This window comes from Athene noctua, chromosome 2 (genome assembly GCF_965140245.1).
Source record: "Athene noctua chromosome 2, bAthNoc1.hap1.1, whole genome shotgun sequence".
NCBI lineage: Eukaryota > Metazoa > Chordata > Aves > Strigiformes > Strigidae > Athene > Athene noctua.
In genome coordinates, this window is record NC_134038.1 from 21,039,328 (window position 1) to 21,058,414 (window position 19,087).

At 38.1% G+C, this 19,087-nt stretch overlaps 1 protein-coding gene across 5 annotated transcripts in view; it reads left to right on the forward strand.

The window, feature by feature from the left end:
* The window catches only part of ANGPT1 (angiopoietin 1), a 166,308-nt gene extending 149,234 nt beyond the window's left edge, over window positions 1-17,074 (forward strand). For all 5 annotated transcript variants that reach the window (XM_074897615.1, XM_074897617.1, XM_074897613.1 and 2 more), the window contains 2 exons: window positions 6,110-6,240; window positions 14,742-17,074. In XM_074897615.1, coding sequence (XP_074753716.1) covers window positions 6,110-6,240; window positions 14,742-14,902 — 292 coding nt within the window. In that variant the 3' untranslated portion in view covers window positions 14,903-17,074. The remainder of the gene's footprint in view (window positions 1-6,109; window positions 6,241-14,741) is intronic.
* The last annotated feature ends 2,013 nt before the right edge of the window (window positions 17,075-19,087 follow it).

Genomic DNA, 19,087 nt, shown 5'->3' on the forward strand with positions numbered 1-19,087 from the left:
AGCATCTTTAAGAGTGGGTTAAATTTACAAACTGAAGCTATCTAAAATGTAGATGCAAGTGTGAACGAGATAGAAGATCCAGGTTAGAAGAAGGGCTAAGATTTAGGTGCCCTCCACACCTATTGAAGTCTGTTGTGTTTGTGTGTGTGGGGAGGGGTTTTTGGTAGCAGGGGTGATGCTACAGTAGTGGCACCTGTGAGAAGCTTCTCAAAGTTCCCCTGGCTTCAAGCCAGACCCATCTCTGGCCAAGGCCAAGCCAGTTAGCAATGGTGGCTGCACCTCTGCGATAACGTATTTAAGGGGAACTGAGGAGAAGGAGTGGGAGTTGTGACATCTGTGCAAACACTGAGGTCAGTGGAAAAAAAGGATGAAGGGGGGAGGTGTGTTGGTGTAGAGGTCCCCCCCTGCAGCCCATGGTGAGATGGCAGGGCCACCCCACCCTGCAGCCCATGGAGCTCCACAGCAGAGCAGATGCTGAGCTGAAGCCTGTGGAGAACCCCACACCAGAGCAGGTGGCTGTGCCCAAAGGCCAGGACTCTGAGGGAAGAAGAAGCCCCTACTGTTGTAGTTTGGTGCTGGGAGGATTGCAAAATGTTGAGGTGACCCAAGCCAGAGCAGCTTGGGAAACACTGTGGCCCACGTGAGTGACTCACATTGGAAAAAGTTCATGGAGGACTGTCTCCTGTGAGAGGGGAATCATGACTTTTGCTTTATTTTCTCCTTCCCATCACTGAAGGAAGGGCGAAGTGAGCAGCTCTGTGGTGCTCACTTGCCCTCAGCTCAAACCATGATATGAAGTTAAGGAAAAAATGGAAACCCAGTGAGGAGAGGGCTCAGAATAGGAAATTCTGGGTACAGGATTCTGATCCCCATACATACATTTTATTCAGTGACCCTTTCCATCAAAATTAACAGCCCCTCCCTTGAGGAGGGATCAGAATTTGGAATTTCTTTCTGCTAGTCATGTGGAATGAGCTGGCAGCAGAGAGAGAGACATTTTAGCCTGCAGAGACAAATGGAAGGTGGGAATTTGGATGCATCCCTCTAAAGTATATCCCAAAGGCAAGCTTTGATGTGTCCCTCTCCATTTATCATGCTGAATCTTTTAAATCCTACTTCAGGACTCCTGCTTCTCTATATTTAATGGTTAAGAATCTTAGGCCATTACTCATGTTTATGAATTCCAGTCATGACGATTTGTGCTAAACATTTTAGTACGGTGGCAACATTGAAATTTGATCTTATCTTCCCTTAATAAAATACTTAAGACCATGCACACTGAGGTAGTTGAGATGGTACTCTACATCTCTTAATGTTGTTAAAGTTTGCAGTAAGCTACTAATATATTATTTACAGACAAAGTATACATTACTCATTTCTTTAAATGAAGGATTGAGTGGTCTCTACTGACTCTGACAGTCATTATTTAGAGAAAGAAGTAGCTAACATTAAATTCTGGGAGGCCTACAGACCTCACTTGTTCTAGTGAAAATAAATAAATAAATAAATAAATAAATAAAATCTAAGGTCAGGTGCCCTATGTGCAAGCACTGAAACAGAAACCATTTCCCACACTTTTAATGATATGTAACACAACTTGTTCACATGGATTTATGACTGTATTTATTTCCTAGATTTTTTTAATAAGTCATTCTGTATGTTGCAGTCTTCATAACTGCATGTTGTAGAAATATACAGACATTTTTATAATTTATTTGGAATTATCCCAGACTCATCTTAAACTCATCAAACTTGGTGTAAACACAATACACTAAGATGTATGTATTTGAAAGAAGAATTCCAGGTGATCAAATCACTTCAAAAGGAAAAATTTCTGGTGTAAAATTGAAATGGCTTTTCAGGCCGCCCTGCAGTTGTTTATGCAATATTCTTAGAACTATTTTTTCCACACAATATACCTTGTTTTGGTTTCAAGGGACTGAAGATAGTCAAGCTGTGTCACACAGTAGGATTGGTGATAAACAAAACATGCTTAAGAGAGTTCTTCCTCACCATCTATGTGTATAGATCCCAAGCTGCCATTGCTATAGTATCACATGGAATAAATGCAGAGGGAATTTCTAACACTCCTGCTAGATAAGAGGTAACAGTTGTGATTTCTTTTTAAATGTGCTGTTTCTTATTAAGTGCATTAACTAGGAAAGCTGCTAGTCTCTAGATAAATGCTATCAGCTGCTATGTTCCTCACAGTGATTTTAGAATTTCATAAAAATGTCATCAGAAGTCCTCAAAACTTAATATACACATGCAGTATTTTTCTTACTCTTACTTACTCATGGTTTACTTGCTCATGCTTATTTATTGCTGTTTTAATTCCACTGTATACAGATAAAGTAGACTTGTTCTTGCTTATTTGAGCATGAACTTGGTTTTCCCACCTAATTTGTAAATTTGAGCAGTGTTTACACTGCTTTCCTTGATCTTCAGGATTTTCCTGCTGTGAACAAATGGGGAGACTGGAGATGTAGTCCTGAAACTACTCCTTGACTTTTGACTGGAATGAGTTGCTTTTCATTTTTAATTTCTTTTCCTTTGTTCCCTTCAAGAGCAACCAAGAGGAACCCTGAATCGCCATCCTTTCTAAGGGAGGGAAACTTTGTCTTGGTAGTTATTCTCATTTTACTTTGAAGGTTCAGTCCTACCAATCTAAATCTGAGAATACTAAAAAGTTAACTAAGTCTAAGTGGTAGGATATCTACTGTTGCCTGGGAGATAGCAGGCTCATTTGTTGCCCTAGTGCTATGCAGACTTGCTATCTCAAGCCAGGCTAGTTCAGACCCATGTGGCTTGAACTGAAGCTCAGAAAGAAAATGGACTTCTTCAGGACTGATTTTGGTATTTGATTGACACCTGATTCTGGCCTGAAGTAGTGGCAACTTTGCAGTATCGTTTTTTCCTGACTATTGGGCAATTACAACTCAGGGAGATAAGCCCAAAGCAAAAGAATTACTGTTTCACCCTATGGTCCATCTGTACACTGCTGCAATATGGTAAGCCTGCTAGAGTTTAGAGCTAAGTTAAGCTTTATCCTTTTAAAGTCACTGGAGACCTACTACACAAATGGTGTTGAGGGGAAGTCAAACATAACTGACAAGATCTAAATCTGTGCTGAGTGGAATGTTTATAAAATCTCAGGGCAAGAGTATGAGCTTGTAAGTAATCCTAATGCCCTACCCCTCTGGGGAAAATGTTGCTCAAGTATTATTAATTTCTTTATTGTTTTCTTACATTGTATGAATTTCTTTATTGCACTAAGTGGGTTTTATAGTGTTGATTATTAATAAAAAGATCTGGCTAGCATTGTCTTTTTGACTTAAGTAAACAACATTTGCTTTTTATACTGACTTTATGAGACTTCTGTGAGCTTTGGTGTTGCTGATATGGTGAGGATGTATGGTTATTTAAAATCAGATTGTAGACATCATGTGACAAAGTAATTTTTCTATCAACATAACCTCAGGGAAGTTTATTTTGTTCTGCAAAATTTAGGCACAGCTTGCAAAACAAGGCAAAAGTCCAATGAATGAAGATGAGATCAATTACAGTCTTTCATTTGTACCAAACAAAGAAATGAACATGAACAAAGACAGATCTTAGAGCAATCTTGTCAAAAACAAGCATCCTTTGATAGAGTAACATTGTAATCATAGGCTAATTGCCAATGTGATTGGACAATAACATAACACAATGACCTTCCTGGATTCCAGTGCCTAGGTTGTTCCATGTTAAATTTATAAGAATCTTCATGATCTTTTATTGAGGCTCACGCTTTGCCTTATCCATTTTTGTGCTATCTAAAGGTACTTGACTATCCATGGTATTTATATTTAATCCAAGAATTTTTTGTATGTGTATGTGTGTGCACTTACCTATATATAAAATTTACTCTAAGGATTAAGTCCAAAAGTGTTTAATCATCACGCTCAGATCAGGTGACATGCAACATTAAAATCAAATGAAAGCGTAACTATTTTGGAAGGATAGCCCTGACAGTTCTCTTTTCTTAATTAATTTTTATGTTAATATGTTCATGCTTAGTATCTATTGTCTCTATTTTTAAAGATGGAGAGAGGATATATAGGAATAATTTAGCTGAAAATTAGGTGAAGTTTAAGTCAGTCTGAAAGTGTGAATCTCATGCTCCCTAGAGCTCCAAGTGCTGGTTCTGTGCCTTCACATCTTGAGAGGGCTTAGTAACTTTACTGGGTTATCCAGAGGAGGCTTTTCTGTAACGAGTTTCCATGACAAGTTTAATGAGATTGGCTTTGTTTGGATCTAGTATCCACCCACAGATGCATTTAAGAAAAAATAAATTATCAGACATGCACTTGATTAAGGAAAGTTGCCATATGGTGTCTGTGTGCCCCTTCTCTCTCTCATAAGCAGAGCTCCAATCCCAAAGTTCTGTGGGAGAAATTATTTTATTTAAATCTCAGTCTGGGGACTGACTCTCCACTTAATCTCAGAAAAATGTCAATGGCTTACCTGCTACTGTGTAGGCAAGAATGGGTTAGGGATGCTCTACTCACGCTGTTAACACTGTGACCACATTGCAGTGAAAGTACCTGTCTTCCATCTAAACAAGCAGAGGAATCGCACTCTGGTAAAGGAATTTACTTTTTTATTCATCCTGTCATTGGATAAAATTACAACGAAGAGACAGTGACAACAATCAGTGACTCATAACTGCTCTTCTTGTTTGCTGTGTTTGTGGGAGAAGTTGGGAAGGCATTTTCTAGGATAGCACTCTGCACTGCAAACCCCAGAGAGAAAGAGGCATCTCTCCTGCTTTACACACTTAAATCCTGCTTTTGCTCCCATGGCTCCTTAGGCATTTTACATTCGATATTTAAAAGATATACTTGCCTCTCCTCAATAACCCTAGAAGAAACAGAACTGATGTTTCTCACCTTCTCTTCAGTGGAGAAGTCTATCCCACTAGATACCAAATCATATTCTTGGTTAGCCCTGTGGCTCATGTATACCTGCCTGTAGAGCTTCAGTGAGACAGGTGAGGGATGCTCCTTCCCCTCTCTCTTGCTCCAGTGGCTAGGGCTTGCTCCCAGGATGTAGGGATTATGGCTTCATATTTATCAAGTAGGCACTGAGATCCTGTCTCCTCCTTCCTGAATATGAAGCTGTTATGGCAAAATATACCTTCCTCTTCCAGCAATGTTTTATGAAAAAAACAAGAACGTACTGATCAGAAACCATTGTGTGTAACCTGCCCTGCCCTGCCCTGCCCTGCCCTGCCCTGCCCTGCCCTCCCCTCCCCTCCCCTCCCCTCCCCTCCCCTCCCCTCCCCTCCCCTCCCCTCCCCTCTTCAGCATTTTCTTGTGGATGGTCAGACGTGCCCATGTCCCCAGTGTTTCCTTGCTGGGACACAGGTACTCTGTTCAGCATCCCTGCAGCTGGCACACTTGGCTTTGGGCATTACAGCACTAAGCACCACAAACGCTCTGTTACTTGCTCGAGCTGGGCTCAGGCTCTTAGTTCATGGTTGTGGTTTCAACTAGTTGACAAGACTCCTTAAAAAAAGGGATATTTAGCATTGCAAATCATGCAGACTTTTGTGGCTTGAACTTTAAGTTATCCTCCATTCATCACTCAGAGACAATTTTGGCAGAACTGGGTTGCTGGCTTGTGCTGTAACTGATGGAATTAAAAATTCTGAAACTGCTGAAATCCTCTTTCAAGCCCAGGGATTAATAACATGGCTGCTGTTAACTGGGAGTGCTGTTACTGTGCCACAGTACAGCACAGACCAGCTACTCAAATACACAATTATTCTGTCAGATCTCTGAGCACCTCTCTGCATTCTCTTCTCTGTCTCTGACTCTCTCCACTTTATTGCGTTTTCCTTGTGCTCAGTTCTGCTCTGGGGTAGGGACAATGTGCTACTACAGATACATTGAGAAACCCTGAATGTCCCGATTTTATGCCTGAAACAACAGAGACTGAGCCAAAACACAAGACATATCTGAATTTTCTGAGTGCACGTCATACAAGGCAAACCTGATGTGGAAAAAGATCTGGATCTTTTATTTTTCTTTTTGGTGACACTGGTTGTTTTCTCTTGCTCTTTCAGGCTTTATTTAAAAGGTCACAGTGGAACAGCTGGGAAACAGAGTAGCCTGATCTTACATGGTGCTGAATTCAGTACAAAAGATGCTGACAATGACAACTGCATGTGTAAATGTGCTCTCATGTTGACTGGAGGTGAGTACAACTCTGAAAATATGTGGTGTGTCAATAGAAATATACTCTGTTTTCCTCACGCAACTATGAATGAAGTTGCATTCATGGATGTGTAAGTACCATGTGAAAATTACATTTATTATTATTACTCCTACTCTTTTCTGTATATATATTGTGGTAGTGCCAATGCCTCAAGATTCCTATCAGCAAGGAAGGGATTATTCAGAGATGCAGTCAGTGTACTTCTGCACTGAAGCTGTTGCAGCAGTGTCAAGAGTGAAAGTATGTTAGTATTATTGTCAAGGCAAGAAAGTCAAAGTAAGAGAGAATAAGCTAAGAGATGAACAGGGGGAGAACTTTGTGAGAAGTGGAAGAGTCAGCCATGAAAAGAAGAGAGAAAATGCAGGGAAATAGATAATAGAAGGTAAAGTTTTAAAAAAAATTAGAATTTAGACTTGTGATATGTTAGCTCTTTCATTTAGGGTGTGATTCCGTTATTGAAATAATTATAATGACTCAGCTTTCTGTATTATATAAGCACAATACATATATATGTGCATAGTTATAGTTAATGTAATGGCTAATTCACTGACCTGTGAAAGACTAGACATGCAACCCCCTGTTCAAATTGTGTCACTTATTTGTTCTGGAAGATTTAATACAGTATCCTTAGTGAGATGAGTCGAGCTGCAGAAGGAAAGAAACAAGAGTCAGGGTGAAGGAGAGCACAGAGAAGTTATAGCGGGATAGTTTAAAGCACCAGGCCAATCTGACTACCAGCAAGTATAGTATATATGACTTATACTTGTTCCCTTCAGTGCAGAGGAAGAATATCTGAGATTACCTCCCTGTACAGACACCTAAAGCTCTGCAAAGGAATGAGAACTTTCTCTGACAAGCGATGCTTATTCTTAGTCCCTATATGGTCAAGCTTGTCTTTATCTTTAGGACACCACATTAAAGCAGAAAGCTTAAACTGGGATTCTTTGGTTCATTGACTGTATGACCAAGAAAGACCCTTATCTTCACATCTGATTTTCTTCAGAGACTCTCCCTCAGTGATTTCTAACTTTCCTGGAAAATATCCTATAGCATATAAATTATTCAGTATTTTGGATCAAACTGTTAAACAGATATTATTTGTGGTTACTGGCAATCTGACTGAATCCAGCTCAGGCCACATTCAGGCTTACATGAGCCTCTAAAGCTATCTGCTAACAGAAAATGGGTTCCCATCACTGGGACTTATATCAAATGCACAGCCTAACTCCTCATTCTTTTTTGTAAATTGGAAATGACCCAGTTGGGAAAGTCTTTAAGGACACATTTTTTCAAACTTTCCTAACCTCCTCTAGTGATACGTTATTAAAAGTCAACATGGGAAACTTATTCCAGTAGATGGATGATCAGACATTACCTTTTGAATCCTATTTTAAAAAAAGCTAACCAGGTAGTTCTGGAGACAAATAACAGATAAGAAGTCAATAGTTTATTTTAATTAAAACTTTTGACCTTTCCCTTTAGAGACCATGTTAAATTAAAGTCTCTTACTTCCAGGGCAGACCAGAATCTAGTGAGAAGCTCCTAAATGTGAGTTGTGTCTGTGCTGAAGTACAGACTCATTCATGTATTCAACCTGTCTGGAAAATACGTGGGAGCAGAGGTTAATTCAGGGAGCTGAGGGCTTTGTTTATTTTTCTGCCCTGGCTTCTATGGTAGGTCAATGTCTCAGTAAGGTCAGCCTGCTTTTGAACAACCATTCCACAAGGTTCACATATATTTTGCTGCAGCAGTCCTGTAAATCAAAAGGAAAAACACATATTGGAATACACTGGTAGCAAATGAAAGGAGTAAGGAGGAAGGGAGAGAATTACCGAAGGCTGAGGAAACCACAAATAGAACAAATCACTGCAGAGTAAGAAGAGATGGAGATAGCCTTTGGAAATAGATGAGTCTAGTCTTTTGGACTAGACTCTAAGTACTAGCCTTCTGGAGATAGTCTGTACATCACTGAGTAATCCGTAGTTCTTCAAGAAGAGAAAGACTTTAATCATGTTAAAGTTCTCCTCAAGCAATCCGCTATGCTTTGCTCTTTGAAATTACTTTCTCATTCCTCAAGAAATATCCGAAATTGAATTAAATACCAAAACATTTGTTTAGTGAGTAGATTTCAGTTTTGTACCGCAGACAAAGACTAATTAAGAAAAGTAGCAATGAAAAAACCTCTCTTTTTTTTTTTTTTTTTCAAAAGATATCAGACTCTGTTAGTTTTGGCAACTTCACAGAGAGCTCTTTAATGATGAATGATATGAAATCTACAGGCAGGTTTCTAGCTATCTTGACAGTTTGGGTGAGCCTGTTATCTCTATGAGGTGAACTGAATATATCTATGTCAGGAATAAAGGCTGAGATAAGCTGAAGCTCAAGACTGATATGGTTATAGTCAAGGCTGAAAATAAAAATGTAAGGAAAACACACATTTCTCTCTGTGATCTTATGAGCTGTCAGTTTTATTTGGCTTATATAAAAACTATTGTTCTCTCTCCTCCTTTCTCTCCTCCCTCTTCCCCAGAATAAGAAATTAAATAGTGGGGGAATAATACAGTAGCATTACACAGTTTTTCTCTCTTGTCCTTTCAAGAGCCATGTTATGCTACTTGAGTCTATCTTAATGTTGATTTTAGACAATGGCTTCAAAAGTATGTGAATGAGCTGGATTTTTAGTCCCTGTGAACTTTACATAGTATTTAAATGTTTAGCTACTTTTTTGTGCTTTGGAAAATTTAAACTAAGCATGCTTGGTTTAATTTAAAAGGAGGAAAAACATATTTATTCAAATATTGTCTTCATTTAAACTTAAATTCTGGCAAAATAGTAAAAATTTTTATATTATGAAAATACCTATTAAGAATTGGTACAATATCTCAGGTCAGTAAACTGAACAAAATCTTGTATCCCCATAACATTTCAAGCATTATTCTGAAGGGTACCCCAGCGAGATACATACACAGCTTTTTGCAAGAAACAGCACTTAAAATGTAACAGACTGTCACCAGAATAAAGCACTGCTCAAGGCGCTTGAGATAGATTTCCAATAGAAGTGCACTCAATGTATCTGCATCAGACCCATAGACACAAAACCAAGGCACAGCATCCTGCCAGGATACCACCGTTCAGCTGAGACCTAGGAACTGTTTGTGCAATTGTTTTCAGTCACTGGAGAGTGACTTATGGTAACATGTCCCATAGTGAAAGAACTTTAAGGTGATTTGCTTTATTTTGCATTGGCTACCCTCTGAGTGTTCACACAGGATTTACCTTGCTTCAGGTCATAAGCGAGAACATTGCTAAAGTTCTGATCCCTGAAATAGTTTGACAAAATGGTGGGAAGACTTTCTAGATGTCTTGCTAGTTTTGAAACAGCATAGAATTTTTTATTTTACTGGAAGCAGAGGTTCATCCACCCGCAGTCTCCTGTCTCTGAAAGCAGTCAGCAGTAGATGCCTCAGTATGGGCATAAGAGCAGTTCAGGTAAATGATACTTCACCTGAGTGTTTTCCCAGTATCTTTTGCATCTCAGAGGCTTCCCAATTCAGAGACAGTTCCCATGTATTTAGTAATACTCAATAGATTTTTCATCTATTGAGAGACTATATGTACATTATCCAATTAGAAAAAACCACAGTTCCTCTTATATTTTGTTGGAAACAAAAACTTTGAAACCTCAGCACACTTAAAACTATCCAGCTTGAACCCCTAGATATACATCTACTTACATAAGAAAGCATCAGTGTTTAGGTTTTATAAATATTGTTGCTTTCATAAAGAAGTTACTTATAAAACATCATTCATGAAATATCATTTATATTGCCTAACATTTTGATAGAAAAATAAAACCACCAGGCAGATAAGAACCAATTGGAATATTATTTGATTTATGCTAGAATATTATAAATATTGCATTAAACATATGATTACTCAGCACTGAGCAATCATCATTGCATTGCTATGTTTATCAGAGTTAAGTATGGAAAATAGTCATAAAGTATTAGGAAAACACCCAGAAGTGACTAACTTGAAAATTATTCTGTTGATATATTCAGAAGATTGTAACATGGTCACCAGTCTGCAAGTTTCATGTTATTTTTACCTCATAAAAATGTCCCTATAAAAAGGACTGTGTTATCCAGTTGATATGAAAAGCTAATGCCTTTTCATCTTATATCCTGACAACTAAATTCTGATTTAACCTTCAGATGTCAAGTATCAATTGCTAAGTGATAGTCAGATCAATACAATACTCTTAATGAATAAAAGAACATGGCCTGGAAATGACCTCCAGAGATCATTTAGTCCCTTTCTAAGACAGACTCTTCTCTACATATTTATTTCTGCATTTCTATTCATCTTCAATATTTGTAGTGATAGAGATTTATTCTCATAATACAATCTGTTACTGAGTTTGTCTACACTTAATATAAGAAATCTTTACTTGCTGACTAAGCTAATTCTATGATAATTTGTGTTCCATCTTGTCCTAGCCTCCATTGTTGGAAAGAAGAGACCATTCCTTTGCATTCCTTTGAAAAGCTTCTTTTTTTCAGCAACATTTTAATGAATTTTAGATTGCTGGCAATCTGTCTTTTGAATTCTGAACTAAATAATCCTAAATCTTTCCTCTTAGATTCACTCTTCTGGACTCTGTCCAGTGGATCCACATATAGCTTGAGGTGTTATCCAAAACTGCACCCAGTCTTCTAGCTGAGAAGTTACCAATGCAAAGTCAAACAGAGCCTAAGTATTGCCATCTAACTTTAAAGTACAGAATGTCAGAAACATTGAAATCTTTCATAAATTGTTATTTATTTTGAATAATGAAGACTATTTCAATATTTTTGCATTTGCTCTTGTTATTTTTGATGACAATGCACTAAATTTTATGTACAAACCCAGAGGGCTAGAAATAAATATTGTTTTTTCATAGGATCCATTTATCCCATATACCCATACAAATATACTGTCCAAACATACTTTGGATCTTACTGAATGGATTGTATTGATCTTACTACTTTTGAAAGCATTCAGTGTATGAGACACCTATTCTTTTAGTATGTAAAAGGCAACTAAGAAACTCTCATCAAACATGAGTGATCATTAGCAAGTTCCCAATGCATGCTAGTTTTACAGTGCACTTGTGAACTGATGAGCACTAGGTTACTAACAAAGAATTTTACATACATACATGCTTATTTACAATTTATACAACAAGCCAAAAAAGGAAAGCTGTTAGCTTTGGCATACAACAGCCTTTTTAATGTTGCTTTTGACAAAGAAGTTTCTATCATATAAAAATTATGCTTGTGACTTCAGAAAACCATTACAAAAGATGGCTGTGGGTTTTTTCTTGTATTATCATTACTCATTTGAGCAATGTTCCTTTACTAGGTAGCTTTTTGCAAGAATCTGTAGAAATTATCTCACTATATATTCATATTTGGCCAAAGATATATTACAAGTAGGTCTGTGGAGCTGAACTATTTGGTGATAGGTGGCTTGATGATTTATTTAATGAAAAGAGATTACATGAAATTTAACAACTTCTCAGAGGTAGCAGCAACACTAATTAAAGACTAAAGCATAACAACACATAAAGCGTGAGCGTGCTTTTAACTGCTTCAGAAGAACAGCTGTCTACAGTGAGGATTCATGTTTATTTGTATAGCTGAACTTTGAAACAACTTATCAATGTAACATCTAAATTATTTTCTGTTTGGACAATATACTTTATGACCCAAGGATTTTTACTGCATACAGAGATGGTAGTGCTGTTTGTACTATACAGATTATTAGAGGTGAACTAACCTCGAAAGACTGAACTACTGTCTGTCCAAATAAGCAAGTAATGATTTCATGATAACAACTTGAAGAAACTACCTGTGTTTCTGAATAAAATCTCTCTTAAACTTCTCACGAAAGCCTCCTCTTTACCACTTCATTAGTAACTTTAAAATCTTGCTTCTATTATTATTTCTCATAATGACCACCTCTATGACTTTCATGCATGATTCAAATATCCCATGGAAATCATTGAGAAAAGTTAGGTCTGAGCTTAAAATCTTACTGCCATTCAGAGAAGACTTGATAGGTATTTGGGAAAGCAACTACCTTGTAGTTAAAAATAAACAAGATTCTTCATGGGAGGAAAATCCTGTGGACTCCAAGAATAAGCCAACATCTAGATACTGGGACTCTTTCCTTGGGTCAGATACTCTCACAGCTCTGGAGCTGCTTTATTTGGTGTTCTCTGCAATGGCAGTGCTGCAGGTATCTCTTTCAGAAACCTCTGGTTTATGTTTCCCCACTTCCTTATAGATACCAAGAAAGCAATTTCTTCCATTCCTCTTTCCCCCAATATATAAGGTGTCTGAAAAAAACCATTTGCATCCATTCAAAGATGTGTATTTTGTTGTTGAATCATGCAGTAGGAAGTCATGTGATAATCTGAGGTCCTGTGGGGACTCCAAGGGAGGATGGAGAGAAAGAACCATATGAAGAAAAACAATACTTAAGAAAGAAATACAGCAAGAAATTAAACCCAACATTTTAATGTAGCATTAGGAAACATCTTCAAAAAAAAAAATAATCATACAGTGTCACTAACAAAAATAGTATAGTATTAAAAAAGATGCTTATTTAAACACATTTTGAAAGAGGTACTTATTTAGAAGAAATATATGATGTGATATTTGAGCAGGTCCTCAGAAAAATTTTATAAAATTTTGCAATTCTTTGACTCATTCCATTTTTAACATAGGTTTTGTAGAGCACTGCTGAAAACTTTCTCCCTGAGAAGACCATTTATGCATTTATTGCTGTTCCTTTAAAACGAAATGGTAACTAGCCCCACTTGCTATGTCTTCATCCCAATACCATAAACAGAACCCAGCTACATCTGTATTCCAGCTTTGAACAATGAGGATTAGATTTTCTCTGTTTAACGTTGTCTTAAATTTCTACAGGATTATACTATGGTTACAGTAAAACATCAGCTGTATGGCTTTCTCTTTCTTTGGTTATTGCCCCCTTAGGTATAACATTGTAATCAAAGAGAGGTCAATTGTATCAAAATAGAAGTTTGCCAGAATTTATCTGGCATAAATTCTTCCCTCAAGATTTCATTATGAAGTGTTACTTCTGAAAAAAACACACTATTGTCCAATATCTAAGAAATTACTTTACAAGACTAGAAATATCAATTACATGGATCTGAATACAAAAGACAGAGTAAACACTGGATCTGAAGACTAATCACAGTCAATATCATCAGTAGTAGTAAGGTATAGTTTAAAATACCTTCATACAATGCATTAAGTATAGGTAGATAAGAGGCTAACCACTGAATATGGTGAAACTGGAGGATTCACTAGGGCAGTGCACATTGTCTAAAAGGAGCTTCTTACAGTTTAGTTCAATTTCCAGAAGACAAAGTATGAAACACACTGGAAATTTAAAATTCTGCATGTCCACAGTGACTCCTGCAAAATCAGTAGCCGGTCCCTAGATGATCAGTTTGCCACTACTAGTGGTGCTTGAAAAAGATTTGCAGGGTGTCCTGGGAAGGTTACAATGCTGTGATGTGCAGGCCGAAATAACTTTTTAAAATAAAGTGGCATTTAACCACCAAAAGCAAAAGCCACCACTTGATCATTATGATCTCTTTTGGCTTCATACTTGAAGGCAAATATTCAGTAAATCATAGTACATGGAAAGATGCATAAAACCTGTGCTAAACATTCATAAAGCCATAGGCCTTACCTTAAAAAAAAAAAAAAAAAAAAAAAAAAAAAAGTTGAGTTCCTAGCCACTGAGGTTAATATGTTTTTGACATTGGGAATATTAGCTCTTTGCAGTCTGGGCATTCATTCTGCCTTTTCTCAGTCTGAACTAAGCATCTTTCTGTTACATTACATAGATATCCTGTAAGGTGTTGGAGAGAAAATTCTATTCCCATCATGAGATACAGCAAAACTCCCACTACTTTCAGTGGAGTCAGCATGTCACCTAGTTTATCTTTGTCAGTTTGTGTTCTGTAATCTTGCCAAGTTTCATGTTATTTGGAGGGTTCCTTAAAACTCTACCTCCCATGGCAATCTAAAATTCACCTTAACAAGAAAAGATCTTGATAATGTAGACAAGAGAGTTGACTGATTAATTTCATCTTAAACTAATAATTAGTTAATTTGTCTTTACTGTTCTTGCTCTTGCTTCACATAGTGGATATAAAACCAGAATGAGTTAGGACTGAAGCACTTTTCCAGCACTGTAAATATGTGGGCATTGTCCAGCACCACTGGTTACAAAATTGCACAAGAAGAGCAAAAAAGGAAATTATGAAATAACCCCTCAAACACACACACTCCAGGAGTATTTATGAGCCTAGGAATAGCAGAATTGGCTAATCAGGCACAAAATAAAAATACTTAGTGCACTTGCAGTTTAATTGTTTGTCTTAATGGTTTCAGGGTGGTGGTTCGATGCCTGTGGCCCCTCCAATCTCAATGGGATGTTCTACACTGCTGGGCAAAACCATGGAAAGCTCAATGGCATCAAGTGGCATTACTTCAAAGGCCCCAGCTACTCCTTGCACTCCACCACCATGATGATTCGGCCCTTGGATTTTTAAAGGTATTCAGCAGTGGATCCCAGAACAAGTCAGGACAACACTGCCCTCAGGAGCACCACTATCACAGTCTGAAGTTAAAAGGTGAAGGTCTTCTTGAAAGCAACATGTAGGAATGATGCAAAGTCACTTCATTATCACTCCATAACCCACATAAACTCCCCAACAGTCATCCCATGTTCTGATGACTGGGGAAGGCTTCATTTAGATGAAGGTGACTGCAATGATTTTCCAGAGAACAACTGGATCTGGTTATTCTGTCTAAACCCGGTGCTTGTCAGTGGATGTCTTTTTTAATAAAAGATGCAAAACCACACCAGATTATTCAACAACAGCATCAGAATTTGAAGAACTGAAATGTATCAACCACCGTCTATTGAGTAGAATGTTATTCAGCAGTGAAATGTCAACATTATACACATGAAAAAGGATTACAGAGACACCTTTATTAAAACTCATCTTAAAGCTTTAAAGGTGACCACTCAAAATATTGTTTCTCTTAAATGAACTGAACTTGAGTGGTGGATGGATTTATGTTAATCCTAGAGTCAAACAGTTTGTGTGAATATTATTTTTCATTAAATCCTTTAAGGACATGTTTCTCATAAATAGACTGAGTCAAACATATGAAGAATGATAAGGGTAATAAGCATAAATTCTTCGGTTTCTCTGTAGAGGTAAATCAGGTAATTGGCATAATCTCTGAGCTAGGATTTATAGTGTGATAACAAAAGTAGCTGTGTTTTGAGGTTTTTCACTTCTTTCATTAAAAGCAGTCTGAATGTCATGTAGAAAAATTAATGGAAGGTTTAAAGAATGTGAAATATTATCCTAAAGAAAACATGGGATTTTGCATGGAATATTTCCATCAAAAGTACCCAGGAAGGCAAAATTTTAGGGTATATAAAAATTACGTAAATGCATAGCTTAAGGCAATGGATTAATTTTACAGTATCCTTGCATGTGCGAAATTTATCATTAATTATTTTGCTTTTTTATTACATTTTTGTGAATATCAGAAGCATGCCAGTTCTACACAGTGCTTAGGCTACAACTATAAAAAATACTCATCAGAACTGTATAGAAAAAAAAGAATTGTGAAGTTGTAAATAGCATGTTTATATTTCCTGTAATGGTCACTTAACTTGTACAGGCAGCCCTGACCCTACTCAAAGGGTGCAAAGCCTCAGAAGGATATAAATATTAAAAGAACTTTAGAAGACTGTTTACAGGTTGCTAAAAAGTAATTTTGTTATACTAAAATGTTGCAGAAATACGGGGCAAGGTGTACAATTCAGCCATTGGAAAAGATAAAGTGCCTATAATAACAAGCAACAAAGTAGCTGGGTGTCCCATGAGGGTGTAGAAACAACTCTTTCCATTTACAGCCCCTCATGATTTAGTCATATGAATAAATCCATTTGGGAAAGTAGCTCGCAGTCATCCTACTTCTGTTATATATAAAATGAGAAAGTTTACCCTGCTCCCACTGAAATCAAAAGAAACATTCTCATCAATTAAATTGGGACCAACATGACATGCAAAATCTGCATGTGGTGAGTTTTTTACTTGTCTGTTTATTGCTTTGTTTCATTGATTAAACTGCTTCTGAGATCAGGCACAACAAAGTTCTGGTTCTTTTTTAATGGATGAAGATACTAGAGTAATTGTATGGGGTTTTTTTTCTTTTTTCTTTTTTTTTTTTTCTTTTTTTTTTTGTTGTTGTTTGTTTGTTTTTTCCTTTAGCAGTTTATTTCTATGGAATAGAAATTATTATTTTAAACATCCCTTCTTAAAGATCACTAGGCCCCACAGGGTTCTCTGTTTTTGTTACAATTAGTTATTTGTTTGCTTTTAAGTGGTAAGATCTTTGGGTTTGTGTATTTGTATATATTTATATATATATTTGAAATAATCTTGCCTGAGGGTTAATTTGCTGTTTTGTTCTGAGTAAGTAACCAAGCTACTCCTTACTCAGCAATTTCTTCACAGAGCTGTTTTGTTTCAGTTTCCAGCATTTTTTCCAAATGGTTTTCATTTATGTGCAAAATATGTGGTCTATCTTCCTCCATATTCTCAAAAGATATATTTTTGCAGGTCTCCAAGCTAGGAATGTGATTTTTGCAGATCCTATTGCAAAAGACAAAACACATTTAAAATCAAAAGCATGATATTTACTGTTTATTTATCTGGGTTTGAAAAAAATGTGGATTTGGTTTCCTGTCCTTTGTAATAAAACATTTTTTAAAATTGCAGAGTCCATGATTTGCTTTGCTTTAAGTATACCTTTCTGCGACAGGCTGACAACATTTTACAACCCACCATCTCTCTTTGTAATAAATATTAATAAATTTGCATGAAGTCTAGAAAGGGAATCTAGAGTTTGTCCAGAAAAAATATTTCTAAACTTTCAAATACTGATTTCTGTATTTTTTATTCAATTTCCTTGACTAAAATCATGAGACTATATTTCTTAATATATTAAAAAGGGGTCAGAAGGATGATCAGGGAAATTACAGGCCTGTCAGCTTGACTTTGGTGCCCGGGAAGCTGATGGAGCAACTCATCCTGAGTACCATCACACAACACATGTGGGACAGCCAGATGGTCAGGCCCAGTCAGCATGGGTTTATGAAAGGCAGGTCCTGCCTGACAAACCTGATCTCCTTCTACGACAGGGAAATCTGCTCATTCGATGAACGAAATGCTGTGGATGTTGTCTACCTTTACTTTAGTAAGGCCTTTGACACCATTTCCCACAGCATTCTCCTGGCAAAACTGGCTGATCATAGCTTGGATGGGCACACACTTTGCTGGGTAAAAAACTGTCTGGATGGCCGGGCCCAGAGAGTTGTGGTGAACGGAGTTAAATCCAGTTGGCGGCCGGTCACGAGTGGTGTCCCCCAGGGCTGCGTTTTGGGGCCACTCCTGTTTAACATCTTTATTGATGATCTAGACGAGGGGATCGAGTGCACCCTCAGTGAGTTTGCAGATGACACCCAGTTGGGTGGGAGGGTTGATCTGCTCGAGGGTAGGGAGGCTCTGCAGAGAGACCTGGACAGGCTGGAGCCATGGGCTGAGGCCAACTGGAGGAGTTTCACTAAAGGCAAATGCCGGGGGCTGCCCTCGGGCCACAACAACCCCCAGCAGTGCTACAGGCTTGGGGAGGAGTGGCTGGAGAGCTGCCAGTCAGAGAGGGACCTGGGGGTGTTGATTGACAGCTGGCTGAACAGGAGCCAGCAGTGTGCCCAGGTGGCCAAGAAGGCCAAGGGCATCCTGGCTTGTGTCAGCAATAGCGTGGCCAGCAGGGACGGGGAAGGGATCTGACCCCTGTACTCGGCACTGGTGAGGCCGCCCCTCGATTCCTGTGTTCAGTTTTGGGCCCCTCACTCCAAAAAGGACATTGAATGACTCGAGCGTGTCCAGAGAAGGGCAACGGAGCTGGTGCAGGCTCTGGAGCACAGGTCGTACGGGGAGCGGCTGAGGGAACTGGGGGTGTTTAGTCTGGAGAAGAGGAGGCTGAGGGGAGACCTCATCGCCCTCTACAGCTGCCTGAAAGGAGGGTGCAGAGAGCTGGGGATGAGCCTCTTTAACCAAGAGATATAGGACAAGAGGTAATGGCCTCAGGGAAGGTTTAGACTGGATATTAGGAAGCATTTCTTTCCAGAAAGGGTTGTTAGTCCTTGGAATTGTCTGCCCAGGGCAGTGGTGGAGTCCCCATCCCTGGAAGTGTCTAAGAGTTGGGTTGACATAGCGCTGAGGGATATGGTGTAGTTGGAACTGTGTTAGGTTAATGGTTGGACTGGATGATTTTCAAGGTCTTTTCCAACCTAGATGATTCTTTGATTCTTATTTTAATTTCAAATTGTATGACTCTCTATCAATCTTTAAAATAAACTGTTTCTTGAATTGCACAGGGAAAGATACAAACTTAAGTGTGAGTCTTGTTTCCCTTGCGTTATGACATGTTCTTCTATCATCTATTTGATCATGTTGTGGGCAGTGACAAATCTCCATTGATCTCTTAGCCAGAAATGCCTCTTGCTCCATTTGTATTTTTCTTTTAACACTATAGGGATCAGTTTGAGCATCTCTTTATAGTCAATTTATCCTCGTTTTCTCAGGAATTTTTGCTGAATTGGACTTGTTTGTTGTATTCATTTGGACCAATCTAGCTTTTTACATCAC